Source organism: Coregonus clupeaformis, unplaced genomic scaffold (assembly GCF_020615455.1).
Source record: "Coregonus clupeaformis isolate EN_2021a unplaced genomic scaffold, ASM2061545v1 scaf0185, whole genome shotgun sequence".
NCBI lineage: Eukaryota > Metazoa > Chordata > Actinopteri > Salmoniformes > Salmonidae > Coregonus > Coregonus clupeaformis.
The window spans coordinates 339,338-357,876 of NW_025533640.1; the positions used below are offsets into that span (position 1 = coordinate 339,338).

Genomic DNA, 18,539 nt, shown 5'->3' on the forward strand with positions numbered 1-18,539 from the left:
ATACATACAGTGTTATAATGTTTAACCAGTGTGAATCTAGCATGTGGGTGGTAATCTGAAGGATGGAAAAAGCAGGATTGTGAAAGTGATTCCCAGAACTGTTGGTGTTGGCAGTCTAAAACTCCTCTCCTAGACTTGCATGCCTGTTTACTAACGTACAATATTCAATCAGCATTGTACTACTATTCAATTGTTTAAAACAAGCCTCATCCAGTCTCTCTGAAAGCTGTGTAAATCCTTATTTTGTAGAGAAATGAAGATGTCTATCTAGTGTTTCCTTATTTTTCAGCAGGAAGGCACTAGGCTTGTTGACTTCCTCTCCCCTCCCTTCCTTCCTTCTCTCCGAAGGTACTCATCTGAAAAATGAGAACAAAGCGATTGTTCCTGTTCTCTTTCTTAAGTCACTTCAAATGTTGTCCGTGGACGGGTGGCTCATTGTCAGGACAGCAGCAGGCCAGAGAGATCGGTACAGGAGCTAGTATCCAGCCTAACACACAGCTACTGCACTTCTGCCACAGTACAGAGGACAGAGAGGTTGAGCCTACACTGAGCTGGTGAGTGTCTCAGGTCCAGCTGAGGACTAACAGGGCATGGGATGACAGGAGGGTGAGGAGGGGCTTCTGTTTTAATGTGTGAGCTATGTTGTATTGTATTCACTGGGGATACACACTGGCAGGGCAGACAGACAGAGAGAGAAAGACACAGAGGGGTCTTTCAATAATAATAATAATATGCCATTTAGCAGACGCTTTTATCCAAAGCGACTTACAGTCATGCGTGCATACATTTTTACGTATGGGTGGTCCCGGGGATCGAACCCACTACCCTGGCGTTACAAGCGCCATGCTCTACCAATTGAGCTACAGAGGACCACAATACTGCACCATGTTCTGTGTAGAATAGACAGTAGGGGCATGGTTCTGGAGAAACATTTAGCGTTTAAAAAATGTTTGAGAAAGTGTGTGTAATCCCTAAATAGAGATATTGTAAGTACTTGTGTCTGATAGTGCTATGTGTGGAGCAGAGTAACGGAGTGAAAGTATTTGAGGTGATTCATAAAAATCATAGAGAAATTGTTTGAATATGCCTTGATATCTGGTTGTCATCTGTGTGCATGTGAGGAAACATTTGATTTAACAGGTTACTGTACATGTTTTCATAATATCTTAATATTTTTATATCGTATTCTTCACATCATGATATTCTTTTCACACTGTGAATGCAATAACAAATTGAAGCTTAGAGTAGCCCATTTGTTAAGTGTATTTTTATTAACAAGAATTTAATTGTGACCTAATCTTTATCCTTTATGATGACCATCACCATCCCAATCCCTATCAACATTGGAAGTTCTCACTGGTTTGCTCTGTAGAACGATAGCAGTTCAGAGAAATGTCACCCACACTGTATTTACATAACTGGCATCATTATTAATTAACCTTTTACAGCAGTGGGCAAAATCAGGGTCACACAGAGTGATTCTTTGTAGTCTTCAACAAATCTACTTTGAAGCAAAAGTATACACCTCATACACATGGGTATGGGCTTTAGAAAAAGAAGACACCTGTACAATGACAGATATAGAGGTGAAATGTATTCAATTTTGAGTTTGCATTCCAATATTACACTTTATTTGACATTGAAACACAGGATCTTCGTTGTAAAAAAAAAAAAAATTGATTAATTATGTAATTATGAAAAATATTAATAACATTCTACCCATGAGGCCAAAGAGGGCGCTTTTGGTCATTGACTGCAGGAAAGGGCTACTAACAGTATTGTCTCATCCTCTTTTAGCCGAACTGCAGAAGTTGAACACTTCACTGTTTGATTTTATGATTCCCTCTATCACATCTAATCTCCTGTGTCCCTCCCACCAACTGTCTTCAGCTCATAACTACAAAAATGCCAATATGAATCTAATCATTCACAGGCTACTCTATAGTGGATGTAGTTGGTTGGCTCTTCTTAAGTAGAGTATGCAGATCTACAAAGTGGTCCATTTGTTTGGAACCTGTGCTTCTTCAGAGCACAGTAAGAGATCTAACACAGAGTCGTAGTGGAGGACAAAAGGAGATGGGCACCCTTCCACCCATCCATGCAAAAAGATGAACAAAGCAGAGAGAGGGGAGAAGTGAATGTTAGTTCCTGTTTCAGAGGGATGGATGGTAGAGGAAGAAGGGATGGCAGTACAGAAGCGAGAAGTGACAGGCTATAAAGGTGTAACAGAGAGGACAGCGATTAGTGTTGTCACGGCTACCTGTGCAGTAGGTAGGTAACTCCTAAAGAAGGACTGTTTCTCTTCCTCAGGTGTTGGAGAAGCATGCTTATGGTAATCATATTGTAATGGTTGACATAAATAACAGATTTCCTCTGTATATTTCCCCATGCAGGTAAATGATGGACACAGACATTCTAGGTTTCAGATCAGACAGGAGGAGTCCTCATAGGGAAGACCTGAGACCTGTCTCTCACCACAGTCTTTATCTGAGCCCACCTCCACTCTACCTGAACCCGCCCAAACTCTTCCTCGTCCCGACCAGAGAGGCCTACAGCCCCCTGACTCACCATCGCCCCCTGGGCTCTGAGGGCATTCATTACACCCAGAGGGAAGGCTCCCAAAAATGCAAAAGAACTCCACAAACAATTGAGGGTTCCGAATCCCCTACAGGAGACATGGAGGAGGTGGAGTGTCAAGGCAACACCAGGACTGTTGATCTCTCCCACCTTCCGTTCTCCCTCCCTCCTCGCCCACGTCTCCCTCCCTCTCCCATGCCCATCCCAGATATGATCGACCTGAGCCATCTCCAGCTGCACCACAGGGCTCTGTCCAGATATGAGCCACCTATGGGCCTCCCGTTTCAGGTGAAACAGGAACCACTCAGCCCCTCACCTGTGTGGCCACCCTCTCCTCTCCTCCGCCACCACCCTCCTCCCCCGTTCTTCCCCCTTCTCCACCCCAGCCTCCTCCCCTTCCCCTTCTTCATGCCTGGGCCCATCATGCACCTCTCTCCTGGAGCCTTCTACCCCAGAGATGCACTCAGACCTAGTCGGCGCAGCCCAGACGGAGGCCCCCGAGGTGGGATGACCAGCACTGAGAAGCTGGGTCTCAACATCCACATTGACGACAGCTACCACGTAGATATAGGAGGAGATCAGAAGCGTTGGAAGTGCCGTATGTGTGAGAAGTCGTACACATCCAAGTATAACCTGGTCACACACATCCTGGGCCACAGCGGGATCAAGCCTCACGGCTGTCATCTGTGTGGGAATCGGTTCAAGCAGCTGAGCCACCTGCACACTCACCTGCTCACCCACCAGGGCACACGGCCACACAAGTGCCAGGTGTGCCACAAGGCCTTCACCCAGACCAGCCACCTGAAGAGACACATGATGCAGCACAGTGACGTGAAGCCATACAGGTCAGTACTGAGACCATCTATGTCTAGACTAGAGTTACTGGAGTCACTAGTCTAGAGTTACTGGAATCACTAGTCTAGAGTTACTGGAGTTACTAGTCTAGAGTTACTGGAGTCACTAGTCTAGAGTTACTGGAGTTACTAGTCTAGAGTTACTGGAGTTACTAGTCTAGAGTTACTGGAGTTACTAGTCTAGAGTTACTGGAGTCACTAGTCTAGAGTTACTGAAGTTACTAGTCTAGAGTTACTGGAGTCACTAGTCTAGAGTTACTGGAGTTACTAGTCTAGAGTTACTGGAGTTACTAGTCTAGAGTTACTGGAGTCACTAGTCTAGAGTTACTGGAGTTACTAGTCTAGAGTTACTGGAGTCACTAGTCTAGAGTTACTGGAGTCATTAGTCTAGAGTTACTAGTCTAGATTTACTGGAGTTACTAGACTTGAGTTACTGGAGTTACTAGTCTAGAGTTACTAGTCTAGAGTTACTAGAGATACTAGTCTAGAGTTACTGGAGTCACTTGTCTAGAGTTACTAGTCTAGAGTTACTGGAGTTACTAGACTCTATTTACTGGAGTTACTAGTCTAGAGTTACTGGAGTCACTAGTCTAGAGTTACTAGTCTAGAGTTACTGGAGTTACTAGTCTAGAGTTACTGGAGATACTAGTCTAGAGTTACTGGAGTTACTAGTCTAGAGTTACTAGTCTATAGTTACTGGAGTTACTAGTCTAGAGTTACTGGAGTTACTAGTCTAGAGTTACTGGAGTTACTAGACTATATTTACTGGCGTTACTAGTCTAGAGTTACTAGTCTAGAGTTACTGGAGTTACTAGTCTAGAGTTACTGGAGTTACTAGTCTAGAGTTACTGGAGTTACTAGTCTAGAGTTACTAGTCTATAGTTACTGGAGTTACTAGTCTAGAGTTACTGGAGTTACTAGTCTAGAGTTACTGGAGTTACTAGTCTAGAGTTACTGGAGTCACTAGTCTAGAGTTACAGGAGTCACTAGTCTAGAGTTACTAGTCTAGAGTTACTAGAGTTACTAGTCTAGAGTTACTGGAGTCACTAGTCTAGAGTTACTAGTCTAGAGTTACTGGAGTTACTAGACTATAGTTACTGGAGTTACTAGTATAGAGTTACTAGTCTAGAGTTACTAGTCTATAGTTACTAGTCTAGAGTTACTGGAGTTCCTAGTCTAGAGTTACTGGAGTTACTAGTCTAGAGTTACTAGTCTAGAGTTACTGGAGTTACTAGTCTAGAGTTACTAGTCTATAGTTACTGGAGTTACTAGTCTAGAGTTTCTGGAGTTACTAGTCTAGAGTTACTGGAGATACTAGTCTAGAGTTACTGGAGTCACTAGTCTAGAGTTACAGGAGTTACAGGAGTCACTAGTCTAGAGTTACTAGTCTAGAGTTACTAGAGTTACTAGTCTAGAGTACTGGAGTCACTAGTCTAGAGTTACTAGTCTACAGTTACTAGTCTATAGTTAATACTCTAGAGTTACTGGAGTTACTAGTCTAGAGTAACTGGAGTTACTAGTCTAGAGTTACTAGTCTAGAGTTACTAGAGTTACTAGTCTAGAGTTACTGGAGTTCCTAGTCTAGAGTTACTGGAGTTACTAGTCTAGAGTTACTAGTCTATAGTTACTGGAGTTACTAGTCTAGAGTTACTGGAGTTACTAGTCTAGAGTTACTGGAGTTACTAGTCTAGAGTTACTGGAGTCACTAATCTAGAGTTACAGGAGTCACTAGTCTAGAGTTACTAGTCTAGAGTTACTGGAGTTACTAGTCTAGAGTTACTGGAGTCACTAGTCTAGAGTTACTGGAGTTACTAGTCTAGAGTTACTGGAGTTACTAGTCTAGAGTTACTGGAGTCACTAGTCTAGAGTTACTAGTCTAGAGTTACTGGAGTTACTAGTCTAGAGTAACTGGAGATACTAGTCTAGATTTACTGGAGTTACTAGTCTAGAGTTACTGGAGTCACTAGTCTAGAGTTACTAGTCTAGAGTTACTGGAGTTACTAGACTAGAGTTACTGGAGTTACTAGTCTAGAGTTACTAGTCTAGAGTTACTGGAGTTACTAGACTATATTTACTGGAGTTACTAGTCTAGAGTTACTGGAGTTACTAGTCTAAAGTTACTGGAGTTACTAGTCTAGAGTTACTGGAGTCACTAGTCTAGAGTTACTTTAGTTACTAGTCTAGAGGTACTGGAGTCACTAGTCTAGAGTTACTGGAGTTACTAGTCTAGTGTTACTGGAGTCACTAGTCTAGAGTTACTGGAGTCACTAGTCTAGAGTTACTGGAGTTACTAGTCTAGAGCTACTGGAGTTACTAGTCTAAAGTTACTGGAGTTACTAGACTAGAGTTACTGGAGTTACTAGTCTAGAGTTACTAGTCTAGAGTTACTGGAGTTACTAGACTATATTTACTGGAGTTACTAGTCTAGAGTTACTGGAGTTACTAGTCTAGAGTTACTGGAGTTACTAGTCTAGAGTTACTAGTCTAGAGTTACTGGAGTTACTAGTCTAGAGTTACTGGAGTTACTAGTCTAGAATTACTTGAGTTACTAGTGTAGAGTTACTGGAGTCACTAGTCTAGAGTTACTGGAGTTACTAGTCTAGAGCTACTGGAGTTACTAGTCTAAAGTTACTGGAGTTACTAGTCTAGAGTTACTGGAGTCACTAGTCTAGAGTTACTGAAGTTACTAGTCTAGAGTTACTGGAGTCACTAGTCTAGAGTTACTGGAGTTACTAGTCTAGAGTTACTGGAGACACTAGTCTAGAGTTACTGGAGTCACTAGTCTAGAGTTACTGGAGTCACTAGTCTAGAGTTACTGGAGTCATTAGTATAGAGTTACTAGTCTAGATTTACTGGATTTACTAGACTAGAGTTACTGGAGTTACTAGTTTAGAGTTACTAGAGATACTAGTCTAGAGTTACTAGAGTCACTTGTCTAGAGTTACTAGTCTAGAGTTACTGGAGTTACTAGACTATATTTACTGGAGTTACTAGTCTAGAGTTACTGGAGTCACTAGTCTAGAGTTACTAGTCTAGAGTTGCTGGAGTTACTAGTCTAGAGTTACTGGAGATACTAGTCTAGAGATACTGGAGTTACTAGTCTAGAGTTACTGGAGTCACTAGTCTAGAGTTACTAGTCTAGAGTTACTGGAGTTACTAGACTAGAGTTACTGGAGTTACTAGTCTAGAGTTACTAGTCTAGAGTTACTGGAGTTCCTAGTCTAGAGTTACTGGAGTTACTAGTCTAGAGTTACTAGTCTAGAGTTACTGGAGTTACTAGTCTAGAGTTACTAGTCTATAGTTACTGGAGTTACTACTCTAGAGTTTCTGGAGTTACTAGTCTAGAGTTACTGGAGATACTAGTCTAGAGTTACTGGAGTCACTAGTCTAGAGTTACAGGAGTTACAGGAGTCACTAGTCTAGAGTTACTAGTCTAGAGTTACTAGAGTTACTAGTCTAGAGTTACAGGAGTCACTAGTCTAGAGTTACTAGTCTAGAGTTACTAGTCTATAGTTAATACTCTAGAGTTACTGGAGTTACTAGTCTAGAGTAACTGGAGTTACTAGTCTAGAGTTACTAGTCTAGAGTTACTGGAGTTACTAGTCTAGAGTTACTGGAGTTACTAGTCTAGAGTTACTGGAGTCACTAATCTAGAGTTACAGGAGTCACTAGTCTAGAGTTACTAGTCTAGAGTTACTGGAGTTACTAGTCTAGAGTTACTGGAGTCACTAGTCTAGAGTTACTGGAGTTACTAGTCTAGAGTTACTGGTGTTACTAGTCTAGAGTTACTGGAGTCACTAGTCTAGAGTTACTAGTCTAGAGTTACTGGAGTTACTAGTCTAGAGTAACTGGAGATACTAGTCTAGATTTACTGGAGTTACTAGTCTAGAGTTACTGGAGTCACTAGTCTAGAGTTACTAGTCTAGAGTTACTGGAGTTACTAGACTAGAGTTACTGGAGTTACTAGTCTAGAGTTACTAGTCTAGAGTTACTGGAGTTACTAGACTATATTTACTGGAGTTACTAGTCTAGAGTTACTGGAGTTACTAGTCTAGAGTTACTGGAGTTACTAGTCTAGAGTTACTGGAGTTACTAGTCTAGAGCTACTGGAGTTACTAGTCTAAAGTTACTGGAGTTACTAGTCTAGAGTTACTGGAGTCACTAGTCTAGAGTTACTGAAGTTACTAGTCTAGAGTTACTGGAGTCACTAGTCTAGAGTTACTGAAGTTACTAGTCTAGAGTTACTGGAGTCACTAGTCTAGAGTTACTGGAGTTACTAGACTATATTTACTGGAGTTACTAGTCTAGAGTTACTGGAGTTACTAGTCTAGAGTTACTGGAGTTACTAGTCTAGAGTTACTGGAGTTACTAGTCTAGAATTACTTGAGTTACTAGTCTAGAGTTACTGGAGTCACTAGTCTAGAGTTACTGGAGTTACTAGTCTAGAGCTACTGGAGTTACTAGTCTAAAGTTACTGGAGTTACTAGTCTAGAGTTACTGGAGTCACTAGTCTAGAGTTACTGAAGTTACTAGTCTAGAGTTACTGGAGTCACTAGTCTAGAGTTACTGGAGTTACTAGTCTAGAGTTACTGGAGTCACTAGTCTAGAGTTACTGGAGTCACTAGTCTAGAGTTACTGGATTCACTAGTCTAGAGTTACTGGAGTCATTAGTATAGAGTTACTAGTCTAGATTTACTGGATTTACTAGACTAGAGTTACTGGAGTTACTAGTCTAGAGTTACTAGTTTAGAGTTACTAGAGATACTAGTCTAGAGTTACTAGAGTCACTTGTCTAGAGTTACTAGTCTAGAGTTACTGGAGTTACTAGACTATATTTACTGGAGTTACTAGTCTAGAGTTACTGGAGTCACTAGTCTAGAGTTACTAGTCTAGAGTTGCTGGAGTTACTGGTCTAGAGTTACTGGAGATACTAGTCTAGAGATACTGGAGTTACTAGTCTAGAGTTACTGGAGTCACTAGTCTAGAGTTACTAGTCTAGAGTTACTGGAGTTACTAGACTAGAGTTACTGGAGTTACTAGTCTAGAGTTACTAGTCTAGAGTTACTGGAGTTACTAGTCTAGATTTACTGGAGTTACTAGTCTAGAGTTACTGGCGTTACTAGTCTAGAGTTACTAGTCTATAGTTACTGGAGTTACTAGTCTATAGTTACTGGAGTTACTAGTCTAGAGTTACTGGAGTTACTAGTCTAGAGTTACTGGAGTCACTAGTCTAGAGTTACAGGAGTCACTAGTCTAGAGTTACTAGTCTAGAGTTACTAGTCTAGAGTTACTGGAGTCACTAGTCTAGAGTTACTAGTCTAGAGTTACTGGAGTTACTAGACTATAGTTACTGGAGTTACTAGTATAGAGTTACTAGTCTAGAGTTACTAGTCTATAGTTACTAGTCTAGAGTTACTCGAGTTACTAGTCTAGAGTTACTGGAGTTACTAGTCTAGAGTTACTAGTCTAGAGTTACTGGAGTTACTAGTCTAGAGTTACTGGAGTTACTAGTCTAGAGTTACTGGAGTCACTAGTCAAGAGTTACTAGTCTAGAGTTACTGGAGATACTAGTCTAGAGTTACTGGAGTTACTAGTCTAGAGTTACTGGAGTTACTAGTCTAGAGTTACTAGTCTAGAGTTACTGGAGTTACTAGACTATAGTTACTGGAGTTACTAGTCTAGGGAGTTACTAGTCTAGAGTTACTGGAGTTACTAGTCTAGAGTTAGGGTTCTGGAGTTATTAGTCTAGAGTTACTGGAGTTACTAGACTAGAGTTACTGGAGTTACTAGTCTAGAGTTACTAGTCTAGAGTTACTAGAGTTACTAGTCTAGAGTTACTGGAGTTACTAGTCTAGAGTTACTGGAGTTACTAGTCTAGAGTTACTAGTCTAGAGTTACTAGAGTTACTAGTCTAGAGTTACTAAAGTCACTAGTCTAGAGTTACTAGTATAGAGTTACTGGAGTTACTAGTCTAGAGTTACTGGAGTTACTAGTCTAGAATTACTTGAGTTACTAGTCTAGAGTTACTGGAGTCACTAGTCTAGAGTTACTGGAGTTACTAGTCTAGAGCTACTGGAGTTACTAGTCTAAAGTTACTGGAGTTACTAGTCTAGAGTTACTGGAGTCACTAGTCTAGAGTTACTGAAGTTACTAGTCTAGAGTTACTGGAGTCACTAGTCTAGAGTTACTGGAGTTACTAGTCTAGAGTTACTGGAGTCACTAGTCTAGAGTTACTGGAGTCACTAGTCTAGAGTTACTGGAGTCACTAGTCTAGAGTTACTGGAGTCATTAGTATAGAGTTACTAGTCTAGATTTACTGGATTTACTAGACTAGAGTTACTGGAGTTACTAGTCTAGAGTTACTAGTCTAGAGTTACTAGAGATACTAGTCTAGAGTTACTAGAGTCACTTGTCTAGAGTAACTAGTCTAGAGTTACTGGAGTTACTAGACTATATTTACTGGAGTTACTAGTCTAGAGTTACTGGAGTCACTAGTCTAGAGTTACTAGTCTAGAGTTGCTGGAGTTACTGGTCTAGAGTTACTGGAGTTACTAGTCTAGAGTTACTGGAGTTACTAGTCTAGAGTTACTGGAGTCACTAGTCTAGAGTTACTAGTCTAGAGTTACTGGAGTTACTAGACTAGAGTTACTGGAGTTACTAGTCTAGAGTTACTAGTCTAGAGTTACTGGAGTTACTAGTCTAGATTTACTGGAGTTACTAGTCTAGAGTTACTGGCGTTACTAGTCTAGAGTTACTAGTCTATAGTTACTGGAGTTACTAGTCTATAGTTACTGGAGTTACTAGTCTAGAGTTACTGGAGTTACTAGTCTAGAGTTACTGGAGTCACTAGTCTAGAGTTACGGAGTCACTAGTCTAGAGTTACTAGTCTGGAGTTACTAGTCTAGAGTTACTGGAGTCACTAGTCTAGAGTTACTAGTCTAGAGTTACTGGAGTTACTAGTCTAGAGTTACTGGAGTTACTAGTCTAGAGTTACTGTCTGAGTTACTAGTCTATAGTTACTAGTCTAGAGTTACTCGAGTTACTAGTCTAGAGTTACTGGGAGTTACTAGTCTAGAGTTACTAGTCTAGAGTTACTGGAGTTACTAGTCTAGAGTTACTGGAGTTACTAGTCTAGAGTTACTGGAGTCACTAGTCAAGAGTTACTAGTCTAGAGTTACTGGAGATACTAGTCTAGAGTTACTGGAGTTACTAGTCTAGAGTTACTGGAGTTACTAGTCTAGAGTTACTAGTCTAGAGTTACTGGAGTTACTAGACTATAGTTACTGGAGTTACTAGTCTAGAGTTACTAGTCTAGAGTTACTGGAGTTACTAGTCTAGAGTTACTGGAGTCACTAATCTGGAGTTATTAGTCTAGAGTTACTGGAGTTACTAGACTAGAGTTACTGGAGTTACTAGTCTAGAGTTACTAGTCTAGAGTTACTAGAGTTACTAGTCTAGAGTTACTGGAGTTACTAGTCTAGAGTTACTGGAGTTACTAGTCTAGAGTTACTAGTCTAGAGTTACTAGAGTTACTAGTCTAGAGTTACTAAAGTCACTAGTCTAGAGTTACTAGTATAGAGTTACTGGAGTTACTAGTCTAGAGTTACTGGAGTTACTAGTCTAGAATTACTTGAGTTACTAGTCTAGAGTTACTGGAGTCACTAGTCTAGAGTTACTGGAGTTACTAGTCTAGAGCTACTGGAGTTACTAGTCTAAAGTTACTGGAGTTACTAGTCTAGAGTTACTGGAGTCACTAGTCTAGAGTTACTGAAGTTACTAGTCTAGAGTTACTGGAGTCACTAGTCTAGAGTTACTGGAGTTACTAGTCTAGAGTTACTGGAGTCACTAGTCTAGAGTTACTGAGTCACTAGTCTAGAGTTACTGGAGTCACTAGTCTAGAGTTACTGGAGTCATTAGTATAGAGTTACTAGTCTAGATTTACTGGAGTTACTAGACTAGAGTTACTGGAGTTACTAGTCTAGAGTTACTAGTCTAGAGTTACAGAGATACTAGTCTAGAGTTACTAGAGTCACTTGTCTAGAGTTACTAGTCTAGAGTTACTGGAGTTACTAGACTATATTTACTGGAGTTACTGGTCTAGAGTTACTGGAGTCACTAGTCTAGAGTTACTAGTCTAGAGTTGCTGGAGTTACTAGTCTAGAGTTACTGGAGATACTAGTCTAGAGATACTGGAGTTACTAGTCTAGAGTTACTGGAGTCACTAGTCTAGAGTTACTAGTCTAGAGTTACTGGAGTTACTAGACTAGAGTTACTGGAGTTACTAGTCTAGAGTTACTAGTCTAGAGTTACTGGAGTTACTAGTCTAGATTTACTGGAGTTACTAGTCTAGAGTTACTGGCGTTACTAGTCTAGAGTTACTAGTCTAGAGTTACTGGAGTTACTAGTCTAGAGTTACTGGAGTTACTAGTCTAGAGTTACTGGAGTTACTAGTCTAGAGTTACTGGAGTCACTAGTCTAGAGTTACAGGAGTCACTAGTCTAGAGTTACTAGTCTAGAGTTACTAGTATAGAGTTACTGGAGTTACTAGTCTAGAGTTACTGGAGTTACTAGTCTAGCATTACTTGAGTTACTAGTCTAGAGTTACTGGAGTCACTAGTCTAGAGTTACTGGAGTACTAGTCTAGAGCTACTGGAGTTACTAGTCTAAAGTTACTGGAGTTACTAGTCTAGAGTTACTGGAGTCACTAGTCTAGAGTTACTGAAGTTACTAGTCTAGAGTTACTGGAGTCACTAGTCTAGAGTTACTGGAGTTACTAGTCTAGAGTTACTGGAGTCACTAGTCTAGAGTTACTGGAGTCACTAGTCTAGAGTTACTGGAGTCATTAGTATAGAGTTACTAGTCTAGATTTACTGGATTTACTAGACTAGAGTTACTGGAGTTACTAGTCTAGAGTTACTGGCGTTACTAGTCTAGAGTTACTAGTCTATAGTTACTGGAGTTACTAGTCTATAGTTACTGGAGTTACTAGTTTAGAGTTACTGGAGTTACTAGTCTAGAGTTACTGGAGTCACTAGTCTAGAGTTACAGGAGTCACTAGTCTAGAGTTACTAGTCTAGAGTTACTAGTCTAGAGTTACTGGAGTCACTAGTCTAGAGTTACTAGTCTAGAGTTACTGGAGTTACTAGACTATAGTTACTGGAGTTACTAGTATAGAGTTACTAGTCTAGAGTTACTAGTCTATAGTTACTAGTCTAGAGTTACTCGAGTTACTAGTCTAGAGTTACTGGAGTTACTAGTCTAGAGTTACTAGTCTAGAGTTACTGGAGTTACTAGTCTAGAGTTACTGGAGTTACTAGTCTAGAGTTACTGAGTCACTAGTCAAGAGTTACTAGTCTAGAGTTACTGGAGATACTAGTCTAGAGTTACTGGAGTTACTAGTCTAGAGTTACTGGAGTTACTAGTCTAGAGTTACTAGTCTAGAGTTACTGGAGTTACTAGACTATAGTTACTGGAGTTACTAGTCTAGAGTTACTAGTCTAGAGTTACTGGAGTTACTAGTCTAGAGTTACTGGAGTCACTAATCTGGAGTTATTAGTCTAGAGTTACTGGAGTTACTAGACTAGAGTTACTGGAGTTACTAGTCTAGAGTTACTAGTCTAGAGTTACTAGAGTTACTAGTCTAGAGTTACTGGAGTTACTAGTCTAGAGTTACTGGAGTTACTAGTCTAGAGTTACTAGTCTAGAGTTACTAGAGTTACTAGTCTAGAGTTACTAAAGTCACTAGTCTAGAGTTACTAGTATAGAGTTACTGGAGTTACTAGTCTAGAGTTACTGGAGTTACTAGTCTAGAATTACTTGAGTTACTAGTCTAGAGTTACTGGAGTCACTAGTCTAGAGTTACTGGAGTTACTAGTCTAGAGCTACTGGAGTTACTAGTCTAAAGTTACTGGGTTACTAGTCTAGAGTTACTGGAGTCACTAGTCTAGAGTTACTGAAGTTACTGGTCTAGAGTTACTGGAGTCACTAGTCTAGAGTTACTGGAGTTACTAGTCTAGAGTTACTGGAGTCACTAGTCTAGAGTTACTGGAGTCACTAGTCTAGAGTTACTGGAGTCACTAGTCTAGAGTTACTGGAGTCATTAGTATAGAGTTACTAGTCTAGATTTACTGGATTTACTAGACTAGAGTTACTGGAGTTACTAGTCTAGAGTTACTAGTCTAGAGTTACTAGAGATACTAGTCTAGAGTTACTAGAGTCACTTGTCTAGAGTAACTAGTCTAGAGTTACTGGAGTTACTAGACTATATTTACTGGAGTTACTAGTCTAGAGTTGCTGGAGTCACTAGTCTAGAGTTACTAGTCTAGAGTTGCTGGAGTTACTAGTCTAGAGTTACTGGAGATACTAGTCTAGAGATACTGGAGTTACTAGTCTAGAGTTACTGGAGTCACTAGTCTAGAGTTACTAGTCTAGAGTTACTGGAGTTACTAGACTAGAGTTACTGGAGTTACTAGTCTAGAGTTACTAGTCTAGAGTTACTGGAGTTACTAGTCTAGATTTACTGGAGTTACTAGTCTAGAGTTACTGGCGTTACTAGTCTAGAGTTACTAGTCTATAGTTACTGGAGTTACTAGTCTAGAGTTACTGGAGTTACTAGTCTAGAGTTACTGGAGTTACTAGTCTAGAGTTACTGGAGTCACTAGTCTAGAGTTACAGGAGTCACTAGTCTAGAGTTACTAGTCTAGAGTTACTAGTATAGAGTTACTGGAGTTACTAGTCTAGAGTTACTGGAGTTACTAGTCTAGCATTACTTGAGTTACTAGTCTAGAGTTACTGGAGTCACTAGTCTAGAGTTACTGGAGTTACTAGTCTAGAGCTACTGGAGTTACTAGTCTAAAGTTACTGGAGTTACTAGTCTAGAGTTACTGGAGTCACTAGTCTAGAGTTACTGAAGTTACTAGTCTAGAGTTACTGGAGTCACTAGTCTAGAGTTACTGGAGTTACTAGTCTAGAGTTACTGGAGTCACTAGTCTAGAGTTACTGGAGTCACTAGTCTAGAGTTACTGGAGTCATTAGTATAGAGTTACTAGTCTAGATTTACTGGATTTACTAGACTAGAGTTACTGGAGTTACTAGTCTAGAGTTACTAGTCTAGAGTTACTAGAGATACTAGTCTAGAGTTACTAGAGTCACTTGTCTAGAGTTACTAGTCTAGAGTTACTGGAGTTACTAGACTATATTTACTGGAGTTACTAGTCTAGAGTTACTGGAGTCACTAGTCTAGAGTTACTAGTCTAGAGTTGCTGGAGTTACTAGTCTAGAGTTACTGGAGATACTAGTCTAGAGATACTGGAGTTACTAGTCTAGAGTTACTGGAGTCACTAGTCTAGAGTTACTAGTCTAGAGTTACTGGAGTTACTAGACTAGAGTTACTGGAGTTACTAGTCTAGAGTTACTAGTCTAGAGTTACTGGAGTTACTAGTCTAGATTTACTGGAGTTACTAGTCTAGAGTTACTGGCGTTACTAGTCTAGAGTTACTAGTCTATAGTTACTGGAGTTACTAGTCTAGAGTTACTGGAGTTACTAGTCTAGAGTTACTGGAGTTACTAGTCTAGGAGTTACTGAGTCACTAGTCTAGGAGTTACAGGAGTCACTAGTCTAGAGTTACTAGTCTAGAGTTACTAGTCTAGAGTTACTGGAGTCACTAGTCTAGAGTTACTAGTCTAGAGTTACTGGAGTTACTAGACTATAGTTACTGGAGTTACTAGTATAGAGTTACTAGTCTAGAGTTACTAGTCTATAGTTACTAGTCTAGAGTTAATGGAGTTACTAATCTAGAGTTACTGGAGTTACTAGTCTAGAGTTACTAGTCTAGAGTTACTGGAGTCACTAGTCAAGAGTTACTAGTCTAGAGTTACTGGAGATACTAGTCTAGAGTTACTGGAGTTACTAGTCTAGAGTTACTGGAGTTACTAGTCTAGAGTTACTAGTCTAGAGTTACTGGAGTTACTAGACTATAGTTACTGGAGTTACTAGTCTAGAGTTACTAGTCTAGAGTTACTGGATTCACTAATCTGGAGTTATTAGTCTAGAGTTACTGGAGTTACTAGACTAGAGTTACTGGAGTTACTAGTCTAGAGTTACTAGTCTAGAGTTACTAGAGTTACTAGTCTAGAGTTACTGGAGTTACTAGTCTAGAGTTACTGGAGTTACTAGTCTAGAGTTACTAGTCTAGAGTTACTAGAGTTACTAGTCTAGAGTTACTAAAGTCACTAGTCTAGAGTTACTAGTATAGAGTTACTGGAGTCACTAGAATATAGTTACCGGAGTTACTAGTCTAGAGTTACTAGTCTAGAGTTACTAGTCTAGAGTTACTGGAGTTATTAGTCTAGAGTTACTGGAGTTACTAGTCTAGAGTTACTGGAGTTACTAGTCTAGAGTTACTGGAGTCACTAGTCTAGAGTTACTGGAGTTACTAGTCTAGAGTTACTGGAGTTACTAGTCTAGAGTTACTGGAGTCACTAGTCTAGAGTTACTAGTCTAGAGTTACTGGAGTTACTAGTCTAGAGTTACTGGAGATACTAGTCTAGAGTTACTGGAGTTACTAGTCTAGAGTTACTGGAGTCACTAGTCTAGAGTTACTAGTCTAGAGTTACTGGAGTTACTAGACTATAGTTACTGGAGTTACTAGTCTATAGTTACTGGAGTCACTTGTCTAGAGTTACTGGAGTTACTAGTCTAGTGTTACTAGTCTAGAGTTACTGGAGTTACTAGTCTAGAGTTACTAGTCTAGAGTTACTGGAGTTACTAGTCTAGAGTTACTGGAGTTACTAGTCTAGAGTTACTGGAGTCACTAGTCAAGAGTTACTAGTCTAGAGTTACTGGAGTTACTAGTCTAGAGTTACTGGAGCTACTAGTCTAGAGTTACTGGAGTTACTAGTCTAGAGTTACTAGTCTAGAGTTACTGGAGTTACTAGACTATAGTTACTGGAGTTACTAGTCTAGAGTTACTAGTCTAGAGTTACTGGAGTTACTAGTCTAGAGTTACTGGAGTCACTAATCTGGAGTTACTAGTCTAGAGTTACTGGAGTTTCTAGACTAGAGTTACTGGAGTTACTAGTCTAGAGTTACTAGTCTAGAGTTACTAGAGTTACTAGTCTAGAGTTCCTGGAGTTACTAGTCTAGAGTTACTAGTCTAGAGTTACTAGAGTTACTAGTCTAGAGTTACTGGAGTCACTAGTCTAGAGTTACTAGTCTAGAGTTACTGGAGTCACTAGAATATAGTTACTGGAGTTACTAGTCTAGAGTTACTAGTCTAGAGTTACTAGTCTAGAGTTACTGGAGTTATTAGTCTAGAGTTACTGGAGTTACTAGTCTAGAGTTACTGGAGTTACTAGTCTAGAGTTACTGGAGTCACTAGTCTAGAGTTACTGGAGTTACTAGTCTAGAGTTACTGGAGTTACTAGTCTAGAGTTACTGGAGTCACTAGTCTAGGAGTTACTAGTCTAGAGTTACTGGAGTTACTAGTCTAGAGTTACTGGAGCATACTAGTCTAGAGTTACTGGAGTTACTAGTCTAGAGTTACTGGAGTTACTAGTCTAGAGTTACTAGTCTAGAGTTACTAGAGATACTAGTCTAGAGTTACTGGAGTCACTTGTCTAGAGTTACTGGAGTCACTTGTCTAGAGTTACTGGAGTTACTAGTCTAGAGTTACTAGTCTAGAGTTACTGGAGTTACTATACTATATTTACTGGAGTTACTAGTCTAGAGTTACTGGAGCTACTAGTCTAGAGTTACTGGAGTTACTAGTCTAGAGTTACTGGTGTTACTAGTCTAGAGTTACTAGTCTGGAGTTACTGGAGTTACAAGTCTAATTATACTGGAGTTACTAGTCTAGAGTTACTAGTCTAGAGTTACTGGAGTTACTAGTCTAGAGTTACTGAAGTTACTAGTCTAGAGTTACTGGAGTCACTAGTCAAGAGTTACTAGTCTAGAGTTATTGTAGTACTAGTCTAGATTTACTGGAGTTACTAGTCTAGAGTTACTGGAGTTACTAGTCTAGAGTTACTAGTCTAGAGTTACTGGAGTTACTAGACTATAGTTACTGGAGTTACTAGTCTAGAGTTACTAGTCTAGAGTTACTGGAGTTACTAGTCTAGAGTTACTGGAGTCACTAATCTGGAGTTACTAGTCTAGAGTTACTGGAGTTACTAGACTAGAGTTACTAGTCTAGAGTTACTAGAGTTACTAGTCTAGAGTTACTGGAGTTACTAGTCTAGAGTTACTGGAGTTACTAGTCTAGAGTTACTAGTCTAGAGTTACTAGAGTTACTAGTCTAGAGTTACTGGAGTCACTAGTCTAGAGTTACTAGTCTAGAGTTACTGGAGTCACTAGAATATAGTTACTGGAGTTACTAGTCTAGAGTTACTAGTCTAGAGTTACTAGAGTTACTAGTCTAGAGTTACTGGAGTTACTAGTCTAGAGTTACTGGAGTTACTAGTCTAGAGTTACTAGTCTAGAGTTACTAGAGTTACTAGTCTAGAGTTACTGGAGTCACTAGTCTAGAGTTACTAGTCTAGAGTTACTGGAGTCACTAGAATATAGTTACTGGAGTTACTAGTCTAGAGTTACTAGTCTAGAGTTACTAGTCTAGAGTTACTGGAGTTATTAGTCTAGAGTTACTGGAGTTACTAGTCTAGAGTTACTGGAGTTACTAGTCTAGAGTTACTGGAGTCACTAGTCTAGAGTTACTGGAGTTACTAGTCTAGAGTTACTGGAGTTACTAGTCTAGAGTTACTGGAGTCACTAGTCTAGAGTTACTAGTCTAGAGTTACTGGAGTTACTAGTCTAGAGTTACTGGAGATACTAGTCTAGAGTTACTGGAGTTACTAGTCTAGAGTTACTGGAGTCACTAGTCTAGAGTTACTAGTCTAGAGTTACTGGAGTTACTAGACTAGAGTTACTGGAGTTACTAGTCTAGAGTTACTAGTCTAGAGTTACTAGAGTTACTAGTGTAGAGTTACTGGAGTCACTTGTCTAGAGTTACTGGAGTTACTAGTCTAGAGTTACTAGTCTAGAGTTACTGGAGTTACTAGACTATATTTACTGGAGTTACTAGTCTAGAGTTACTGGAGTTACTAGTCTAGAGT

General features: G+C 39.8%; 1 protein-coding gene across 1 annotated transcript in view; it reads left to right on the forward strand.

Annotated features, from left to right (window-relative positions):
* The first annotated feature begins 427 nt into the window (after nt 1-427).
* Nucleotides 428-18,539, forward strand: part of LOC121583164 (zinc finger protein 366-like) — a 43,382-nt gene continuing 25,270 nt past the window's right edge. Inside the window, exons 1-2 of the mRNA XM_045214030.1 lie at nt 428-554; nt 2,394-3,422. Coding sequence (XP_045069965.1) covers nt 2,398-3,422 — 1,025 coding nt within the window. The 5' untranslated portion in view covers nt 428-554; nt 2,394-2,397. The remainder of the gene's footprint in view (nt 555-2,393; nt 3,423-18,539) is intronic.